Source organism: Chelonoidis abingdonii, chromosome 11 (genome assembly GCF_003597395.2).
Source record: "Chelonoidis abingdonii isolate Lonesome George chromosome 11, CheloAbing_2.0, whole genome shotgun sequence".
In the NCBI taxonomy this organism is placed as follows: Eukaryota; Metazoa; Chordata; order Testudines; family Testudinidae; genus Chelonoidis; species Chelonoidis abingdonii.
Window position 1 is genome coordinate 50,453,776 of NC_133779.1, and position 18,976 is coordinate 50,472,751.

Sequence of the window (18,976 nt, forward strand, 5' to 3'; positions counted from 1 at the left end):
TGCAGAGGAGGGGCCCAGGCCATCAGTTGCTAGGATACAGAGTGCCAGGCATTAGGTGCACTGGCCCTTTGCTCTGCCAGATACTTAAGAACTGCCTAGGGGACACTGAGGCACCAACACAGTATTCAGAGCAAACATTAGGAACAGTCCCAGTTCGTCACAGGGAGCTCTAGATTACTGGTTTGAATGCAGCCTGGAGTGTTACTGGGGGACAGTCATTACACCCATCTGGCAGCTGTTTGCCATTGTCCTGCATGGAATGAGTTGCTAGTTCTCAGCCTAGGACCAGTGTTGCATAGGGGCTAGAATAGTGGCGTAGGACTCAGGAGACCCAGATTCTACCCCTGACCTCCCCTTGCTCTGCCTCAGTTTCCCCATCTGTCAAATGGTGATGAGATCCTGACCTGCTTTGCACTGTGCTTTGAGATCTCCTGATGAAAACGCTCTATGAGTGCCAGAGGTCATTGATGCTTCCCCTGGAGATGCTGAGCCTTAGCAGAATCTCCTTTCGATGACTGAGCTATAAAAAAAATACATAGCCCTCCTCCCCCCCTCCCCGCCCCTGATGAAGCTGCAGCCAGGCTGTCTGGCTTGATCTGAGCCACTAGAGCAGAGGTCCCCAAACTGTGGGGTGTGGGAGGGATGTTTGGAGGGGGCAGTGGCAGTGCTCTGCTTTGCACTGAGTGGGTTTAACAGCCCTCCCCACGGTACCTGTGCCCTTGTTAAAAGCCAGCCAAGCACTATCTGTCTCTGAGGCACTCCTGAACCAGGCCAAATATTTTGGCAATCGGTGAGCACGTTCGTTTTCTTAATTTCCTTTTTTGGCTAACGATGAGCCCTCCAGGCCAGGGGCTTTTGGGATGCTGTAGCGAGGAGGAGCGAACAGCTGGGCAGCGATAAAGTCCCCAGTCTGCTCCCCACAGCTGGGCCCGCCCCGCCTGGCGTGGGATTGTCCCTCTGTCTGAGGCACCCGGCAGAGGCCAGGCAAGGCAGAGCCAGCTGAGGTGGGGGGGTACGGGGAAGCGCCCTGCGTTAAGCATCAGGGAAACAAAAGGAAATGCTGACTGGGCAGGTCTGTGCCCCTCAACCCAGCCGGCTTCCCTTCAGCCCTGTCTTTTGGCTTCTCTTCCTCCTGCTCTGGTCTCTTCCCAGGTACCAACCCTCCTGCTGCCGGATCCAGGAGGCTCCATCTGCCCAGATCTTTCCGTCTGTCCCAGCCCCAGAGATCTGGGCTGAAGCTGCCCCTTGGGCACCCAATGCCACCCCTGAGCCCTGGCTGCTGGGTCAGGCATTACGCTGTGTAGAGGGGGTGAAGCCCCTGGTCAGATGCTCACGGGGGGAGGTGGGGGCCTGAGCCCCCCCCAGCGGAGTGGATGTCCTCTGCTGTTAAGGGCCATGGCCAATCGGAGGGTGTGAGAGCCCAGCTGGTGCGGCAGCGTCACCTCGGCCTGGAGCTGGGGACAGGCCCCTCCTGAGGGAGCCCCCCCGGTGACTGGGCCATCTCCTTGTGCCCTTGCAGGTCCCTCAGCGGACATCTCGGCAGGTGCCCGAGGAGGACGAAGCTGAAAACCAAGTGGCGGGTGCCTGGAGCAGCTGGGGCCCATGGTCATCCTGCTCCCAGCCCTGTGGGGTGGGGGTCTTGGAAAGGGTCCGCACCTGCCTGCCTCCCTATCAGCGAGCCCCCTGGGGGGGCCCTCATGGCCCACACACGTATGCCCAGCCCCTGTACCCAGAGGAACGGCGCGATCCTTACCCGCCCCGGCCGTCCTACCCCCTTCACACTGATGGGGAGTCGAGGGCGCCTCTCTCCCCACTGAGGCCTGCCCTCCCTCTCCACCGTGGCTCTGCCCTCCCCCTCCACAGCGGGTCTGCCCTCCCCCTCCACAGCGGCCCCAGCCACACCCGGGCAGCCCCCCCCACCGCCCGCTATGGGCCCCAGAACAGGTACATCCGCCACGAGTCCTTCCCCTCGGAGCAGCTGCCTTTGTCCCCGCTGCGAGACGCCTCCTCCCCGCACTCCAGCCGCAGGAGGGACCCAGCCCTTGCCCCCGGTGCCCCAAGGCAGGAAGAGGACCCGTCTGGCAAAGCAGGAGCCTCCAGCCGCGGCCTGGCCCACTCTTCGCATCGGCTGCGCCACCCGGATGCCCCCGCCACCTCCAGCCCAGAAAAACCCTTCAGACGCAGCAGCTCAGCACCGGCACGGCTGCCTGCCCAGGACTCACTCCCCCTCTTCAAACCTGAGCGGTGGGGCAGACACGAGGCGGGCGGTGCAGCCAGCAGCTCCCGACACGGTGCCCTCGGGTCCAAGTGGGTGGTATCCCCGACTCAGGAGTCCCGCGCCGCCAGGAGGTGAGAGTCAGGGTCCCCTGTCGGTCCCCTGCGGCACAGCTTGGGCTCGCGACCTGGGCGGGGTGGGAGGCAGGAGAGAGGGAACTGGCTGGCTCGGGGTATTGGATCAGGTGACGGGTGTGCAGGGGTCCCAGCACCGTTCCTACTGCCCTGGCCTCTACTCTGAAGCTCCCCTCCCAACTGGCAGGCTCGGATCCTAACTTCCGTAGGCGCCAAAATACCTTGGATCTGGGCATGGAGACCAAACCTCCCATGTCTCCACGGTGCGGTGTGGGCCCCGTCACTGTCGTTGTCCTGGGACGCTCAGGGCTGCCCATCTGGCAATGGCCCCCAGGGCTAAATCCACTCAGAAACTGAAAAGGAGTCAGATGATCTTCGTGAGCTACCTGGCCTCATCACCATGCTGTTGGGGCACCTTGAATGCACTTTGCCTCTCAGCCCCTTCACGAGGCAGGGCTGTTAGCTGCATTGGGCAGATGGGGAAACTGAGGCACGGAAGGACTAAGGGACTGGCCCAAGGTCACGCAGGGGTTTAAAGGTAGAAGTAGGAACTGAACCTGGATTGTCTTAGCCCCAGGTCGTAGCTCTAACCACTGTACTGTCCTTCCTCCCATGCTTCCTAGGGGCTCTCCACAGGGCCAAGCTTGCTCTCTCGGCGCATACTAGCTAGGAAGCAGTGTTGTGTGTGACCCACAGCTCCCGCACAGTGTCACAAAATCAAGGCCACACACCGCTGCACGGTGACGGCACCTGGAATGCCCCATGGCAACAGCAGGGAGAGAGCGCAGATCCTCCCACTCCAGAAGCCTAGCCCCACCCTTGCTAAACTATGGAAGAAGCCCCTGAGCTGTGTGCAGGGCTCATGACACAAGGTGTGCCATTCTGAAGTCACCCAGTAGGCGCACACAGGTCTCTGGCTCCCCCTTTGCTCTGTTTATGCAGGGCCTGTAACAACACGTCCCCCCCCCCGCCCCTCGTTGCAGGTCTCGAATTCGAGAGTCGATCAAACCGGGGAAATATGGCTACGGGAAGGTGCCCTTTGCACTGCCTCTACACAAGGAGGTGGCAGAGGGGGGCACGCCACGGTTCAAGAGACACCCAGGGCCCTCGAGCGACCAGACACTGCCGCCCACCAAGACTCCCAAGCGCAAGGCCAAGGAAGCCCCCAGCCGGGAGAAGGAGCTGCCGGCCAAGGGCGAGCACCATCTGCAGCACAAGCAGAGGAAGGCCGTGTCGGCAGAGGACTCCGTGCAGCGCCGGCTCCAGGCTGGAGCGCTGGCAGAGAACAGGTCAGAGCTGGCAGGGCATAGGGCGAGGCCCAGAAGTGGGGGCGATGGGCCCGCTCCACACCGCCAGCCCCACACGGCCGAGCAGGGCAGTGCTGGGCCACTGAAGGCCAAAGCCACAGCCAAGCCCCACACAGGCTCTTTGGAGGACAAGGCGAGTCCTGGAGAGAATTGGGAGCCAGCAGCAGCACCCCCAGAGCCACAAGGGGCCCGGCATCACACCGCGGAGGGCACTCCCCAGCCGGGCCCCTCTCCCACGGAGCAGCCATCCCTGTTTGTTGGCTGGGCTCTGGCAGGCACTGTAGGGCCCGGCAGGGGAGAGCCAATGGCTCTGGAGGAGACGGGTTCGCAGGAGTCGCGCCCAAGGGCAGGAGCACCGGCACCCCTCAAGAGAGGGGATGGAGAAGGGCCCGGGGATGGCACAGGGGGCACCCAGCAGCCTTCTCGCCCTGGGATGCCCGTGGGAGAGAGGGCCCCAAGCAGCAGCCGCGCTCCTCGGCCACGGGGGGAGCTGCGCCTCACGCACAAGGTGCTGAAGAACCACAGCTCCGCCCTGGAGACACAGCTGGTGCCCAAGGGACGTGGGGCAGGGGGTGGCCGCAAGGAGCCACCAGAACTCAGCCACCCCCATTCACATTCCCACCATCGGGCCACAGGAGCACCAAAGCCCAGGCCTGAGGCCACGCACCTGACCCAGCCAGAGGGAGCAGGCCCTGCCGACCCCCCCACGCGCTCCCATCCCCACCAGCTGGCCAGGCCCCGTGCTCAGAGACAGAACGAGTACCGCCCGGGCGGCTACGGCACCCGGGCCTCCCAGAGCCTCTTCGTGGAACAGCCCTCACCTCACTGGCTGGCAGAACCGGACATCTGGCTTCTCCACCGCAGCAGCCCCGTCCAGTTCCAGGCCAGGGGGCAAAGGCCCAGGCTCGGCCTGCACCCAGGCCCCGAGGTGCCCCAGTGGAATCTCTACCACCCCGGCACAGAGACCTTCCACTGCGAGGGGGACAGCAAGCAGTTCAAAGCTTGCAGGCAGGAGGTAAGGGCTTCTGCTTTCCCTACAGGAGCGCCGGATGCCTCCCCCTGGTGAGACTAGAACTTAGAGCCCCATGCTTCAAACCCGCTACAGGAGACTCTCCGTTCTCCACTAGCAGTATAAGGCGTAAGACACACACATGATCAGCTCTGCTTTCCTCCAGGAGAGGGCAGTGCTGGGTACACACCCTCACCCACTTTATTACAGTATTAGCCACCCCATCTTACAGGCGAGAGGGAAAATGACTTGCCCAAGGTCACCCAGCCCATCGGGAAAAGAACCTAGGAGTCCTGACTCCCTCCTCCTCCACTTCAGCCAGCGGGACCAAACTATCTTGTGAGGCCTGCGTCCATTTAACAGTAAAAGGATTTGAGTCCATCTAGGGAAGTGTCCGCTGGCGAGGCTGAGAGCGTCTGAGCTGGAAAGGCAGATGACAAGCGATTCGGTTGCTAATGGGGTTTTTTCTGCCAATTTGTCCTTTCTTTTTTTTTTGGTTTAATAAACAGTGAAAAAATATACAAATGTCAGGCCCAGCCGGATCCAGGCAAGCCCAGCCACCATGCTCTGAGAGCGCAGGGCTTATAAATCACCCGTCCAACTCATTTATACAACGCCAGCCAAACCTCCCCCATTGGCTGGCGGGAGCTTGCTCCTGTAAATAGCCATGCGGGGCTGGGGCGCAGGACAGGGCCCAGAGCATGCTGGGAGAGTTACAGGGGCTGTTGGGAAGAAGTTATTTAGGGGCTCCATTGACTGGTGACTTGAGGTCATGCAGTTAAGGGGAGGGAGCCAGGATGTCTGGGTTTGCTCTGTGAGGGAGGTGCATTTCAGTGGTTAGAGCAGGGAAGGGGGTTGAGCAGGGAGTGTGGTTTGATGATTAGAGCAGGAGTCCTGGGTTCTGTTTCACTGGTTCTTTCTTGACCCCAGGCTAGTAGTGTCCCTTCCCTTTGCCTCAGTTTCCCCCCATAACGGGACAGCCCTCTCCTGCCTCACCAACTGCAACTCCAGGAACATTTTTAAAACACCTGCAGATCTTCACAGGGAAGGTGCCCAAGGAAGGCAAAGAAAGTGCATTCACAGCCCATAGCATCTTTCCCCCCAGCTGGGGCCTCGAGGGCTTTGCTGACTCAAGGGATTGATCCCTTCCATTGAAAGATTGTGGGGTGGGGAGGTGGCTAAGCAATAAGGGGGAAAGGAGATGGGCAGAGAGTGGAAGGAATGGGTTGGGAGAAGAAGGGAGGATGGATGCCAGGGAGGAGAAAGAAAGGATCATGAGCGTCGCATGAGCAATCCCTGATGAACAGCTGCCATGGCCCACCCCAAGGTGGCTGCATTTTGGCACTGGGTAAGCAACCTCTGTTACAGCGTTGCTACATGGCTCTTAACCAGGTGCTGCCCTCCCACGCCCACCTCATTTCAGCAGTGCACAAGTGATCTCTGTGCAGCATTGCCGTGTGGCTGGTAAAGACCTGCCATGCCCCACCGCAGGGACAGCTGCATTTCAGATCCCAGGGTATTTGTATCTCACGCTGGTGATGGGCACTGAGATAGCAACACTTGCCCCCACGATGGGTAGCAGTGTGGAGACCTGCTTGGCGTCTCCTAGTGCCATATTCAGCTGCATCCCAGCCTCCTTTCCCTTCCAGCCATGCCCAGCCGACCAGCCCGACGCCCGAACCGTGCAGTGCGCTGCCTTCAACACCCAGGAGTTCATGGGCCGCCTCTACCAGTGGGAGCCCTTCACGGACGGTAAGGGACTGGGAGCCAGGACTGGGATTCGGTGTTCCCATGGTTACAGGGAGGGGGGAGCCCAGTGGACTCTCTGCTCTGCCATGGCTTGGGTTCCCAGGAGATGCCTGCGTCTCTGGTGGGCTGGCCCACACCCTCCACGTGTTGATTGCTCGGGCTGTAGAGTCGCAGGGTGAAAGGTCCTTGCTCTCCGATGGCTGTCGACCTGAGACCCTGGACTGCAGCTGGGGCCTCTCAGCTCCCTCCCCCAGGGCTGAGTGTGGCACTGCAGAAGGGCCCTGTGCTCAGGGTTTTATCTCGGGGGCTGTTGGCCGTGGCCCCTCTCGCTCTCTGGGTCCTTTCCCTTCCCTTGTTCCCCCACGGTGCAGGCACTGCTCCCACCCCGCCTCGTTCCTGGCAGCTGGATTTGGTCTCTGCACCTGGAGGACACATTCCCTGCAGCTGTCGGGCTTGTGTAGTCACACAGTGATGGATGGGCCCCAGCTGGGCCAGGGCGTGTCTGTCCTGTCGGCTCCAGGGTGACCCACACTGATGGGCGTCAACAGAGACCCTTGTGCCCGCGTCTCCCAGCCAAGGGAGTGGGTCAGGGAGCTGTTTGGTGTCGCTCGGCTGAGCCCGGCAAACTCGTTTCACTGGTGATGGAAGCACACTGGCCCGCTCCCCCGGCTGAGCAGGGTGTGTGCGGGGTCTCCTTGTGGAGCCTTTCCCACCACCTGGGTTGCTCTCTGATGAGCTGGTTAGTTCTCAGCGCTCGTTTCGAAGCTGCTCGGGAGCGTAACCCAGGCTTGGGGTTTGGACAGGGGGCGGGCTTATGCATGTCCTTGAGCATGGCAGCAGTTCGGGGGCTAGTGTGTGTGGAAGGGATTGCGTGTGCGGCATGTGAACAGGTGGGGCAAAGGTGATGCCTGGACGGATCTACACATATGCTTTGTGTGTGTGTCCCTGGCTGTGTCCACGGCTCCTTGCACGTACTGCGTGGATCTGCATGTGTGTTTCATGCGAGCACGGACTGCGTGTGCCTTGCTGGCTGTGAACATGTCTGCAGGGAACTGGCTGTGAACATGTCTGCAGGGAAAGGGCTTTTTGTCTCTTAAATCACCACGTCCAGGGCACTTTGGAAGCCAATTAGCTGGAAAACTTCTCTCCAGGGAGGCCGTTGTACTGAGGAAGGGGGTGGAGGGTTCCCCATGCCGGGGGCTGGGGTCCCAGCAGGGCGCTGGGACATTCTCATTTCCTGCCTCAGCCCCTGACTCGCTTGCTCACTTCCTTTCGCTTGTGTCCTCAGCAGGGGTGTGGGAGAGGGAGCACGGGCCGGTGGGGGGGAGGGCAGGACCATGACACCTCTCAGGTCTTGGGGGGCAGCTCCAGCCGGGCTGGATGGGAATTAAATAATAATCCGTACGAGCACAGTGTCAAAGTTTGGAAAACACTTGACTCTGAGTTGGAGATGATTCTGATCCAGAGAGGGTCTGGGGGCGGTTCTAATCTGGGGGTACCAGGCACCAGTTCTGATCTGGGGGAAGTCAAGGGCTGGTCCCAATCCAGGGTGTATGTGTCAGGGAGCAGTTCCCATCCAGAGGGGACCAGGGGCTGAGTCTGATCCAGGCGGGCAGGGTGATCTGGGGACGCTATGGGCTTGGTTCCAATTCCGATCTGATCTCGGTTCTGAGCCGGGGCACTGGGGTCACTTCTAATCTCATTCAGACTGGTTCGTCCGGTGACTGCTGGGAACCCTGGGGGATCTTCTGTTAAATCAGTGACTGCCTCTGGGTGGCAGGCAGCAGCTGTAACCTTTCTGAAATGCCGACCCCTAGGCCCCACACCCCTCCCAGAACCAGAGATGGAACTCAGGAGTCCTGACACCCAGCTTCCCGCTCAAAACACTAGCAGCAGCTGATTTGGGGGTGAGGAGTGCCCAGGAAAGCCCCTGAGAGGAGCCCCTCTGTGCCCCACAGTCCCTAGAGACCGCGCCCCAGGCTGAGACATTTCAGCACCAAGCGAATTGGATGGATGAAGGTAGAACCTGGCGGGGGCGGGGGAGGGGAGTAGAGGTTGGAGTCAACTCCTCATCTCTGTGCTGCGGTGCCCACTCCACCCACCTTTCCCTCCCCACTGTCTGTGCCCAGCCCCCCCATCCATGGCTCGAGGGCTGGCAGGTGTTTTTTGCCGAGTTCGGCAGATCCAGCCTTTTCGGCCATAATCCCCTTTCTCATGGCCGATGGCCTGTGCAGTAATTGTCGAATGGCATCAGCCCCGCGCCCGGTCTGTTATTCTACGCCCCGCCAGTGCTCTCTGCCCAGCTCGGTCCTCAGGCAGGGCAGGGGCAGCAGGAATCCAGAACTCACGCTGGGTGCCAGCAGGCGCCCCACGCCTTGGGCCCGCTGGCTGGCTGCCTTCCCCGACTCTCTTCTTCGTTCTTTTCTTTCACCTTCTCTTTTCTGTCTCTGTCATTCTTTCTCTCTTTCCTTTCCCTCATTGTCTCTTTCTCCTCTCTCATCTCTCTCCTCCATTCATCTTTCTTTCTTTCTTTCTTTCCCCCAGCTGGCACCCACCATCCCTGCAGGACACCTTTACAAACAATCCCCTGCCAGAGCCCCCTTGCCCACCCTGCTGGACTTTCCCTCCCCCGGCCACGTCCCCGGAACGGCCCTGGTCTAATGATGTGCATAGCAAATTGATTAAGCGCTGGAAGATTTATAACCAGCTGACGCTACACTGTTTGTTGTGTGCCAGGCGCAGCAGAACCAAGGGCTGTGCGAATCTGAGCCGCCAGCCCCTCTGCCTTCCCCGGCATGGGGAGAGCCCATCTCACGGCTTCACCCCACAGCCGGGGGCTTGCCCCCCTCCCCAGGCCTTGCTCACTGTGGGTCTGGCACTGGGGTGGGGGTCGTTAGCCATCAGGCTGCTGCCAAGAGGGTGTTTATCAGATTCCTTTCTAAACCTAGCCGAGCAGGTGACAGCAGCATCTCTCTTAATAACCCTTCGTCCTTCTCTGGCCCTGTCTCACCGAGGATTTCAAAGCACTTTACACAATGGGAGGCAGGGACCGACTATTTTACAGGTGGGGAAACTGAGGCACAGAGCAGGGGGATGCGACTGGCCCAGTATCACACAGTAGGTCAGTGAAAGAGACGGGCATGGAACCCAGGAATCCTGGTGCCCAGTCCCGTGCTCTAACCATGGGGGCCACACTCCCCTCCAAAAAGCCAGAAATAGAACCCCAGGAGTCCGGGCATCCAGCCCTCCCCCTCTGTATCCCCAGGGCTCTGGCATGGGGTGTGCCACTCCCGCGTGGGGCAGCCAGTTCCAGGGCAAACGGCTCTCTGAGCTCGCCCCAGAGCCAGGCAGCAGAGCCCTGTGAGTGGGGGAGTGCAGAGTAGCTAACGAAGCCCTGAGCGTTCATTAAACAGTGTTCTCGGCGGGCATCGGCCCTTTCCCCGCGCTTGGTGCCGCAGGCCCCTAAGCGGCTTTACCCAGTTAGTACAAGGATGTGGCTTGTTAAAGGCTCTGCGCGGCCAGGGCTGGACCAGCCGGGAGGCCGTGATTAGCTCAGCGCAGCTGGGGCCTTTCGGAGGACAGGCCGTTGCTAATCCAGTTCCATAGCAGGATCAAAGGCAGCCGCCCCTGCCGGCACCTCTGAGGGATCATTTCAGAAGTAGATTTGCTGGTGCCACTGCAGTTCGGATCCGGTGCTGCCGTATCCCCAACTCCCAGTGATGGGCCTGTGGGCAAGAGGTTCACCCCTGTGGGTCGGGGCCCAGATCTCCCATGGGTCAGGGGCCCAGATCTGCAGGTGCAGCCCCATGGGTCAGGGGTCCAGATCTCCCGTCGTGGCCCAGTAGGGCAGGGGCCCAGATGTCCTGGTGTGGCCCAGTGGCGCAGGGGCCCAGATTGCCTGGCGTGGCCCAGTGGGGCGGGGGCCCAGCTCTCCCAGTGTGGCCCAGTGGGGCAGGGGCCCAGATTGCCTGGCGTGGCTTAGTGGGGTGGGGGCCCGGGTCTCCCTCAGCTGACCAACCACTCCACCCCCCTGTGCTCTACCCTATGTGCCCCCCTCACCCCATCTTGCGTTGCAGAGCTGGCCCTGTAGGTTCAGAGTCAGGCACTTTGATTTGGGGGAGGAGGGAGTTGTTCTGTCTCTCAGCTCCTTCCAGGGGCTAAAACTAGGTGGATCCCATCCAGATGTGCAGGATCTGCCCCCCGTCCCAGCCCAATGTGCAGGATCCACACTCCCTCCCCTCATTCCATCCAGATGTGCGAGATCCTTCCCCTTCCCATCCAGATGTGCAGGGACATGCCCCGCACATGCACTCCCCACGCAGCTACCTTTCTACCGTCCATGCCCAGCCAGCCCTCAGCTGCCGAGTCCCGCCGAGGGGCGAGGACGTGAAGCATGAATAGCATTTCTGTTCAAACACTGTGTTCTTTCCAGTTGGCCGGGGAAGAGCCGTGGCCTCCAGCCGCTGAGACAGCACGTTGGGAAAATAAACCCTGGCTGGGTTATTATTATTAAAGGGTCCTGCTCTGGCTATGCCCCCTCCCCCTCAAACTGGCACCAGAGGGCACCAGCATCTCTGATGGCTTGCTCTGCCAGGGGCGGGGTGGCGCCCAGGTCGTGTGGCGTGATCTGGGGCAGAATCGGGGCCTCCCACCTGCCCCTCAGGTTGATGCCATGTGTCCAGCTGCTGGGACGCGCTCTGACCAGCGTTAAACCGGCCCCGTTGCCCACAGCATGCCAGGGAGAGGAGAGGTGCCAGGCTGGAAGGCAAGGCACGGTCACCCAATGGGGACGGGGACAGAGCAGATCTGGGCTCAACCTTGCCTCCACAGCACCCCTCCCTTCCCCTGAAGTCTGGGGGAGGTCAGAACTCGGTTCGGGTCCATCTGGATCAGGGTCAGAACCTGTGGAGTTGGTCCATCGGCATCAGAACTTGGTGGGTTCAGGTCCATCTGGGTCAGAACTTGGTGGGTTTGGGTCCATCTGGGTCAGGGTCACAACTTGGTGATTCTGATTCATCCCATCTAGTTCCAAATGTCCCACCTGATGAGGTTTCCGCCCCCGCCTGGCGCCAATTCTGCTGTCTCATTAGACCCCCGAACGATACCAAACACCCCCTGCTGACCCTCCGAAGGCTGCCTCCCAGCCCCTCTCCCTCTCACCCCTTGGACCAGCCTCAAGAATCAATCTTCCCTTAACATGGTGGCAACCACCGATTGCCCCTGCCAGCGGGGTTTGAGCCCTGGCCCTCTGCACCTTGAGCTAAAGGAGTAACGGTCAGTTAGCAGCAGTAGTAGAGTGTTATCCTTGGTGAGGCCTCCCCTGTCCCCCTCAGCCCCCAGTGCTGCACTCAGACCACATCCTCTTGAGTGTTATTCACCCCCATGTTCCAAAGCGTTGAGTGTTCAGCAGCCTGGGGAGAGGGAGGGTCAGGCAGATAGCTCAGGAGGAGACAGACTGAAAAAGAGGCTGTAAAACTCTTGATTTGACTGCAGGGCTGAGGGGCATCGCAAAGTGTGCAGTCTCTGAGAATAGGGCCACGTCCCTTTAAAGAGTTTGTGAACCCGCTAGCAGTGCTCGCCATGCTCTGGACTGTAAAAGATGCCACGCGTTTGCTCCTGGCGCGTTACACCGTCGTTCGCCCCCATCCATCCGTGTCCATCTCCCACCTGCATTGTCCCACGCGCCCCCCCTGTCGGCACCCGCCCTCAATTTACAACCGGAGCGGCCTGGACTCTTCCCGCAGCTCCACAGCCGGATTCAATCACCCAGGCTGGCGCAGGGCGGGAGTGAGGCCGGGGGTGGGGGATCTCAGGGGGCCCTGCAGACGTTTGCTTCGAAGTATGTGGTGATCTGTCAGGCTGGGGAGGTGTGCCAGGAACTGTAGTGTAACAACAAGCCGTGTCCCGCAGGGGGGTGGGGGCTGGGAAATCAGGTGCCGATGACCTTTGCTGGGGGTTGGGGGGGGGGACGGGATGGGGCTGCAAGAAAGGAGCTGTGCTGTGGGCAGGAGCCCAGGCGCTCAACCTGGAACCGCCTTGAGACTGATCGGGCGGGTGGGGCGGGGGGAGAATGTGACATTCAGTGATTCTCAGCCTTTTCAGGCTACTGTCCCCTTTTCAGGAGTCTGATTTGTCTTGGGTACCCCAGGTTTCACCTCACTCAAAAACTCCTTGTTTACAAAATCAGACTGAAAAATACGAAAGTGTCACAGCCACACGATTGCTGAAAAAAATTGCTTTCTCATTTTCCCGTATAATGATAAAATAAATCAACTGGAATATAAACATTGTAGTTACATTTCAGTGTGAGGCTTGAGCCTGTCTTGCATTTGCAAGACTTGTCTGAAGCCAGAGCCCCAGGCGGCAGGGCTGAAGCATGAAACTCAGCTTTACGGGGTCCCCTGCAGCTGGGGCTTCAGGTCAGTTGCCCTGCTTGCCACCCCCAATGCCGGCCCTGCACTTGCGAGCCCCCAGGTTGAGAAATACTGATCTAGATGAGTTGAGTGCCCCTGGCAGTCCTCTGCGTACCCCCAGGGGTACACGTGCTCCTGATGGAGACCCACTGAACTCAAGAGCCGAGGGCCAAGTCTCTTTACTGCCCTGTTTGCCCAGGGTTGTGAAGATCACGGGCCGTAGTGGATGGTGGGGGCTGCGCCGTGAGACTGAATTGGGGGCAGGGAGCCTGGTGCCTGCTTTTGAGGTCACTTCAGGCCTGGGATGAAATTCAGAGGGGCCAACATGATTGAGGAGCCGCAGGGTCATTTTCCCAAGCGACTTAGGCGTGTCGGGCCTTTAGGAGCCTGGCTTCTGCAGTGAGAGGAGACGATGCAAGGAGTTTGTTACACTGCAGCTGGGGGGGTGACTGAGCACCTGCGGAGAGGCCCAGGGGCCACGTGCTGCAGCCAGGCACCCCAGCTGCCGGGGAGACGTACCCCCAAGCGTCACTGCATGCCAGCGGCTGGGTGGCTCTGGCTTCAGACATCACCGTGCAAATGAACATCCCTGCAAAGGTGCAGCCGCTGCCAGGTAAACCACCCATTTGGCTCCCAATGTGAAAGGGCAGGGCTTTGAGTATGTTGCGGAGTTGGTGACTCAGTGAGTTCGGTTACCCAGAAACCACCCGGTCTTTCTGCTTGCAATCTGCGGGGTGGGGAGGGAAGCAGCGGGGCTGAGAATCCGGCCAAGACCCAGAGGCCTGGGGAAGAAAAGAGCCTGGATGGACGGGACATTTGCGTTGGAAACGGGAGAGCAGAAAGTCACCCCAAGTGATTAATGACCTGCGAAGAATGATGGTGGAAAAAGAGGGGCGGTCAGCCAGGCTGGGCTGGAGTCTTCTCCTGCATTGTTCCCCGTCCCTCCCTCTTCCATCTTCACACTTTGTTCCCACTGCTTTATTCATCCCTGTTTTCTCCCTCTCTCTTTGGTCCTCCCCCACTCCATTTTCCCTCTCAGATACCCAGAGAGCCCCAGAATCTGCCCCTTCCCCACTCCCTGCAGAATGGGCCCAGAAGCTGCTGCTGAGGTCAGACTCCAAGGCTGGCCGAGAGCTGTGTGTGTGTGTGTGTGCGCTCCAAGGCTGGCCGAGAGCTGTGTGTGTGTGTGTGTGGGGGGGGATAGGGGGTTATTCCCAGTTTCCCAGCTGCTTCCCCTATGGGCAGACGCTGTACTGGTATAAGCATCTCTATACCAGTATAACTCCACCCAAAGCGGGGAGTGGGGCAGTGCTTTAACGGGGGGCTACACGATAGTACAGCTGTCGCAAAACCAGTGCCCTGTGGGGTGGGGACACTCTGACACTGATTTCAACCTGGCCCAGCTCCTGCTGGGGAAATGTACAGGTGCAAGTTAAACCAGGAGAAACAGTTTGACATAGGATGGGCATCTGCACCCAAAAGCTGAACCAGTTTTAACGAAAAGCCATTTAACTGGTGCAGCTTCTGGCAGATCTTAAATTGATGGGACGAAGCGCACGGGGCCTAACCCACCTTTATACAGCAGTAACAGCAGCCGCAACACAAGGTCCAATCCGCTTTATCCCCGCTGGTTTCAGAGGGCTGCAGGTAGGGGTTAGTCCCGTGGCTTAATGCAGAGCTGGAATGTCCATAGAGCCTGCGTAGACCAGAGGACAAAAACTCCACATAGATAAGCCCCTCGTTCCCTTCCTAGCCTTCTTTGAAGGGCTCTAGCAAAGGCATTTGGAAAGTCGAAAGGGCCCCTTTGCCTTTTCTCTTATCTACTGTGGCGTGGACGTGTTCAAAGGACGCGGGTCTTTGCCAGCCCGCCTGCATCAGGGCGAGACGCAGCTTGTCTGAGCAAGCAGCCGTTTGCGTCCCGCTTGGCCCTGGTGTAACTGATTTCCCAAGGCGTCTGCCCCACACCTCTCCGGGAGACTGGAGCCGGGTGGTTTTCCTTTCCAGGAGCTGGGCTCGCTGTTTACTTAAGGACCTGCTCTGGCTGCTACCGCTGCAGTACTGGAGCATCTCCTCATCTGTATTTACCCCTCCTACCCTGCTTGTGGGGCAGGGCTACGCTGTTATCCTCCTTGTAGAGATGGGCCACTAAAGCTTGGAAAGGCTTATTAATGGGAGTGAGGCAGCCAATGACCTTGGAGGAGCTGGGCCTGCATAACATGCAATACAGGACACAGGTAAAAGAGCAGGGAATCAACCCCATCTCTTCTAAGTCTGAGGCTACTGCACTAACCACTGGGCCATCCTTCCTCCTCTCCCCACACCCCAGTGACAAAGCCAGGCTGGGTGCTGGCTGCCATCCGGCCCCCCGGCAGAGCTGTCAATGTCCAGGAGATGCACGGAGTGGCTTTTAGCGAATAGCCCAGCCACCTTGTTCTCGCGTTCCTGGGGGAATGCCCTCCGGTCCTGGCTGCGCATCATCCCACCGGGCTAGGGATGCTGCAGGGAAAAGCTTGGCAAGAACCGAAGGCTGGACGTTGAAGCCAGACCCATCCCAAGCAGAACTAAGGGACTGATCATTCCAAGAGAGGGTGAATAACACCGGAACGAACTGCCCGGGGAAACGGGGCTTCTCCAGCTCTTGACATCTTCCGGGCTTTAGCCGAATGCAAGTTTGGGGGCCAACGGAGGGGCTTTCTCTGGCCTGGGTTATACAGGAGGGCGGCCTGGAAGATCTAGCGGTGCTTCCGTGAATCCTGCATGGCCCGGGCAGATGAGACTGGTTTGGGCTGCTCCCTCCCCAGCTTTTCTGCCACAAGAGAGGGGGATTTAAGTCCAGCCACAGAGTGTAGGGGTGTAATTGGCCTGCGACCCTGGAGGAAATCAGGAGCAGGCACGTGCGCTCCACTGGGGTAAAGCCGGAGTAAGCAAGAGGCGACAGGGTGAAAGCAGCTTCCCCCTCCCCCTCTGTATTATTTCTGCTCCCAGCCAATATTTGGATTTCTGCTAGACGTGGAGGGAGTGGGGCTTGCACAAAAAGCCCTTTGTTCCCTGCCCCGCTATCAGCCCCAAGGCTTTGCCAGCCGGGGCTGCCAGGCGAGATAGGGCAGCGAAAGGCCAATTGTTGCACATCTGGGGGGGCAAGGGAGGGAGCCATGTGGATGGGGGGAAGGGGTGCCTTTGGTGATAAATCACCCCCGGAGCCGACTGTTCTTAGTAAAATAAACTCTGGAAAATGTTAAAAAGTCTTGGCTACTCCACCATCCCACCCTGGCCTGGAGCGGGGCGGGGCTGGCAGAGGGGGGATTAACCCTTCGTGGGGCAGCATGCAGCCTGGGGGTGGGGCACTTGGGAAGGATTAGACAAGGTGGGCTTTCGATTGCCCCCCCAACTCCGTTTCATTACCAAGCCCAGGGAGGGGGTTGGGAGGGTTTGGACATTCAGCAGCGACACCAAAACGCCCCAGGCCTGGCCCCCCAGGCCCCAGTACTCAGAGCCGGGCTGGGCTAGCGGGTGGCTGGGAGATCTTGGAAACAAACCGGGGGGTGGGGTGGGTAGGAGCCCATAGCAAACGCTCTCCCCTCTGAGTCAGTGCAAGGGGGGGCAGAGGAGCTCCAAACCCCGGTCCATCATTAATGATCCCCCAGCAATCTCCCCAAGGTTGCGGCCAATTCCCTTCTGCCGCCCGAATTCACCAGCAGTCCCCCGGACATGATGTTTTCTTTCCAGTCCTGTCCCAAAGAGCGAGCACCCTGTTCACCCTGTCTGTGCCCGCTGGGTGCAGGGCATGCATCCTCCTTGGGCTCCTCTGAGCTCCGGGCGGCTCATGCTGCCAACGACATGTCTTTGGTTTCTCTGCGAGCCCCCGGTGGCTCCCAGTGCGGCCCCTGGATACCCAGAGCAACACCCCTGGCCCCTGGGGTCTCTCTGGTCCCTCAGCTGGTCAGTTCCCTGGGGTCAGGCCCAGCTGAGCGGCTGCTTTTCACGAGGGCAGAGAGCCCATGCCCAGAGCTGGGGTTGGGGTGTGTGAGCCACCCGCCAGGGGCACTAGTCTGAACTTACCATCCCCATCAGCCTCATGTTGCTCCACCAGCTTGGGGCGGGGGGGAATGCCTTGATCTGACCCCCTGAGAAGCCCCCTTAATCCCCCTCCAGGATATAATAACCCCCCCTAATGCTTGTCAGATCCCCACCCCACCCTTTAGCTGTGCCCCGGGAAAGCCTGATTTTAGGGATGAGCAGGCGCTGGGTTGGTGCCAGGACGCCTGGGGTCTGTTTCCACGGGACGATGGCAGGGAAAGGGGGCGATGAGCGGGTCTGAGAGCTCTCCGGGGCAGAGCCGGGCTCCCGCTGGGGCTGCCCAGCACCCGGTGCCCCCTGCTCTCGGTTGGAGCTTGAGGTGTTGCTGCTGCCCGCCTGGGGGTCCACCCTGGCAGGGCCGCCCTGAGCCCTGGCTCCATGTGGTTGCAGTGCGGGGCTCCCAGCGCTGCGAGCTGAACTGCCGCCCAGTGGGGTTCCGGTTCTACGTCCGGCACACGGAGAAGGTGCAGGACGGCACACCGTGCGAGGCCGCCTCCCTCGACATCTGCGTGGCTGGAGAGTGCTTGGTAAGTGAGGTGGGGGTGTAGGCGTTTATATGCAGGGGGGAGCTCTGTGCCCCGGGACCTCCCCCCCCAGGACCCAGTGCTTTAGGCTCTGACTGTGGCTGGAGTTCAAGGGAGAAGGGAACAGGGTAGACTCTGGCCTGGAGTGGGGCATGGCGACGTCTCTGGGTCTGAGCAGCAGGCTGGGAGCCCGGACTGCTGGGTTGTGTTCCCAGCTCAGCCACTGACAAACTCAGTGACATTAGGAGAGTAGTGCCCGTGCTCCATGCCTCAGTTTCCCCCTTGGTGCAAAAGGAGGGAGCCAGGGGACAGCCCCCGGGGGAAGGACGCTGGTGGGGGGGAAGCCAGAGCCCTGCCCCACCCATCAGCCCTCACCCACCAACTCAGCTCCATCTGCCCTTCCCCCCACCCCCTGCCGCTCTCTGGTGGCCTGTCCATTCTCCTAGCCCCCCAGTCCCTCTTTGCCATGTACTCCTCCCTCGTTAACCCCTTCCTGACCTTGAGCACTGACTGCATGGGTATGTGTGTGGGGGTAATTTATACCCTGCGTTTAACTCCCAAGTTTAACATCTGGCCCAGCGCAGGTCCCCCTTCCTGCCTGGCTCAGGTGGAAACCCCCATACCCCCCAAAACTGGACCAGCTGTTAGGCTGCCCGAAGGAGCAGCGGCACCTCTTGGCAGAGCAGGGGTGCTCCCCTGGCTGCAGTCGGGGAGCCCCCCCATGCTCTGGGGTCCCTCTAGGTAACAGGAAGGAAACCGGGGGACTGCTGCAGAGGGGCCTGTGTTGGGGAGGGGCTGTGTGGCCAGCCGAGGCATCAGTGTGTGAAGAACGGGGCCGATGTGGTCACATATCTTTCGGCTTATGGAGTCTGGCTGGGACCTGGGCGAGAGTGGGGGCAGCCCCCTGATTTAAGGCAGGCCTTGGTTAGTTTCTCAGGGGCTCATCTGGGAACCCACATTTGTGCCATCACTCCCCCCCTCATGACAGGCTGCTCCAGGGTCTATTCGGAGAGGTGGAGGGGTCCTCCCGGGCCAGGGGATCGGGCGGTGACTGTGTCGGGTCTCAGCCCAGCTCCTAGTGCGATGTGGGTTTGCTGCCCTCTCTCCAGCCAGGCCAAGCTTCGCCCAGGGAGAGGGGCCCGTTAGAACATGGCCAGGGCAGTGGGGTGCCTATGCCACACATGGTGGGGTTTGTTCTGCACAGGGCTCACGGGCACGGCAGAGGAGCCAGGGGCCTGGCAGGGGTGGATCTAGGTGGCGGGCGGGGGGCTGTCTTGCCATGGCCCCATCCCATCTTAGTCCACATGCCTGTTTCTCTATGGCCTTCGCCCCGCAGAGCCCCGGCTGCGACGGGATCCTGGGGTCCAACCGGACGCTGGACAGCTGCGGGGTATGTGGGGGCGACCATTCCACCTGCAAGCTGGTGGTGGGCAACTTCAGCGACTCCAACGTGCCCATCGGCTACCACAAAATCTTCCAGATCCCCCAGGGTGCCACCAGGATCAACGTGACTGAGATGACCCAGAGCCCAAACTACCTGGGTGAGGG

At 60.2% G+C, this 18,976-nt stretch overlaps 1 protein-coding gene across 2 annotated transcripts in view; it reads left to right on the forward strand.

Moving 5' to 3' along the window:
- The window catches only part of ADAMTSL4 (ADAMTS like 4), a 134,210-nt gene that overhangs the window by 27,571 nt on the left and 87,663 nt on the right, over window positions 1-18,976 (forward strand). For both annotated transcript variants that reach the window (XR_012656852.1, XM_032790120.2), the window contains 5 exons: window positions 1,520-2,349; window positions 3,333-4,671; window positions 6,315-6,417; window positions 17,295-17,431; window positions 18,765-18,969. Coding sequence is in view for 1 of the 2 variants with exons in the window: in XM_032790120.2 (XP_032646011.1) it covers window positions 1,520-2,349; window positions 3,333-4,671; window positions 6,315-6,417; window positions 17,295-17,431; window positions 18,765-18,969 (2,614 nt within the window). In the remaining variant the exon portion in view is untranslated. The remainder of the gene's footprint in view (window positions 1-1,519; window positions 2,350-3,332; window positions 4,672-6,314; window positions 6,418-17,294; window positions 17,432-18,764; window positions 18,970-18,976) is intronic.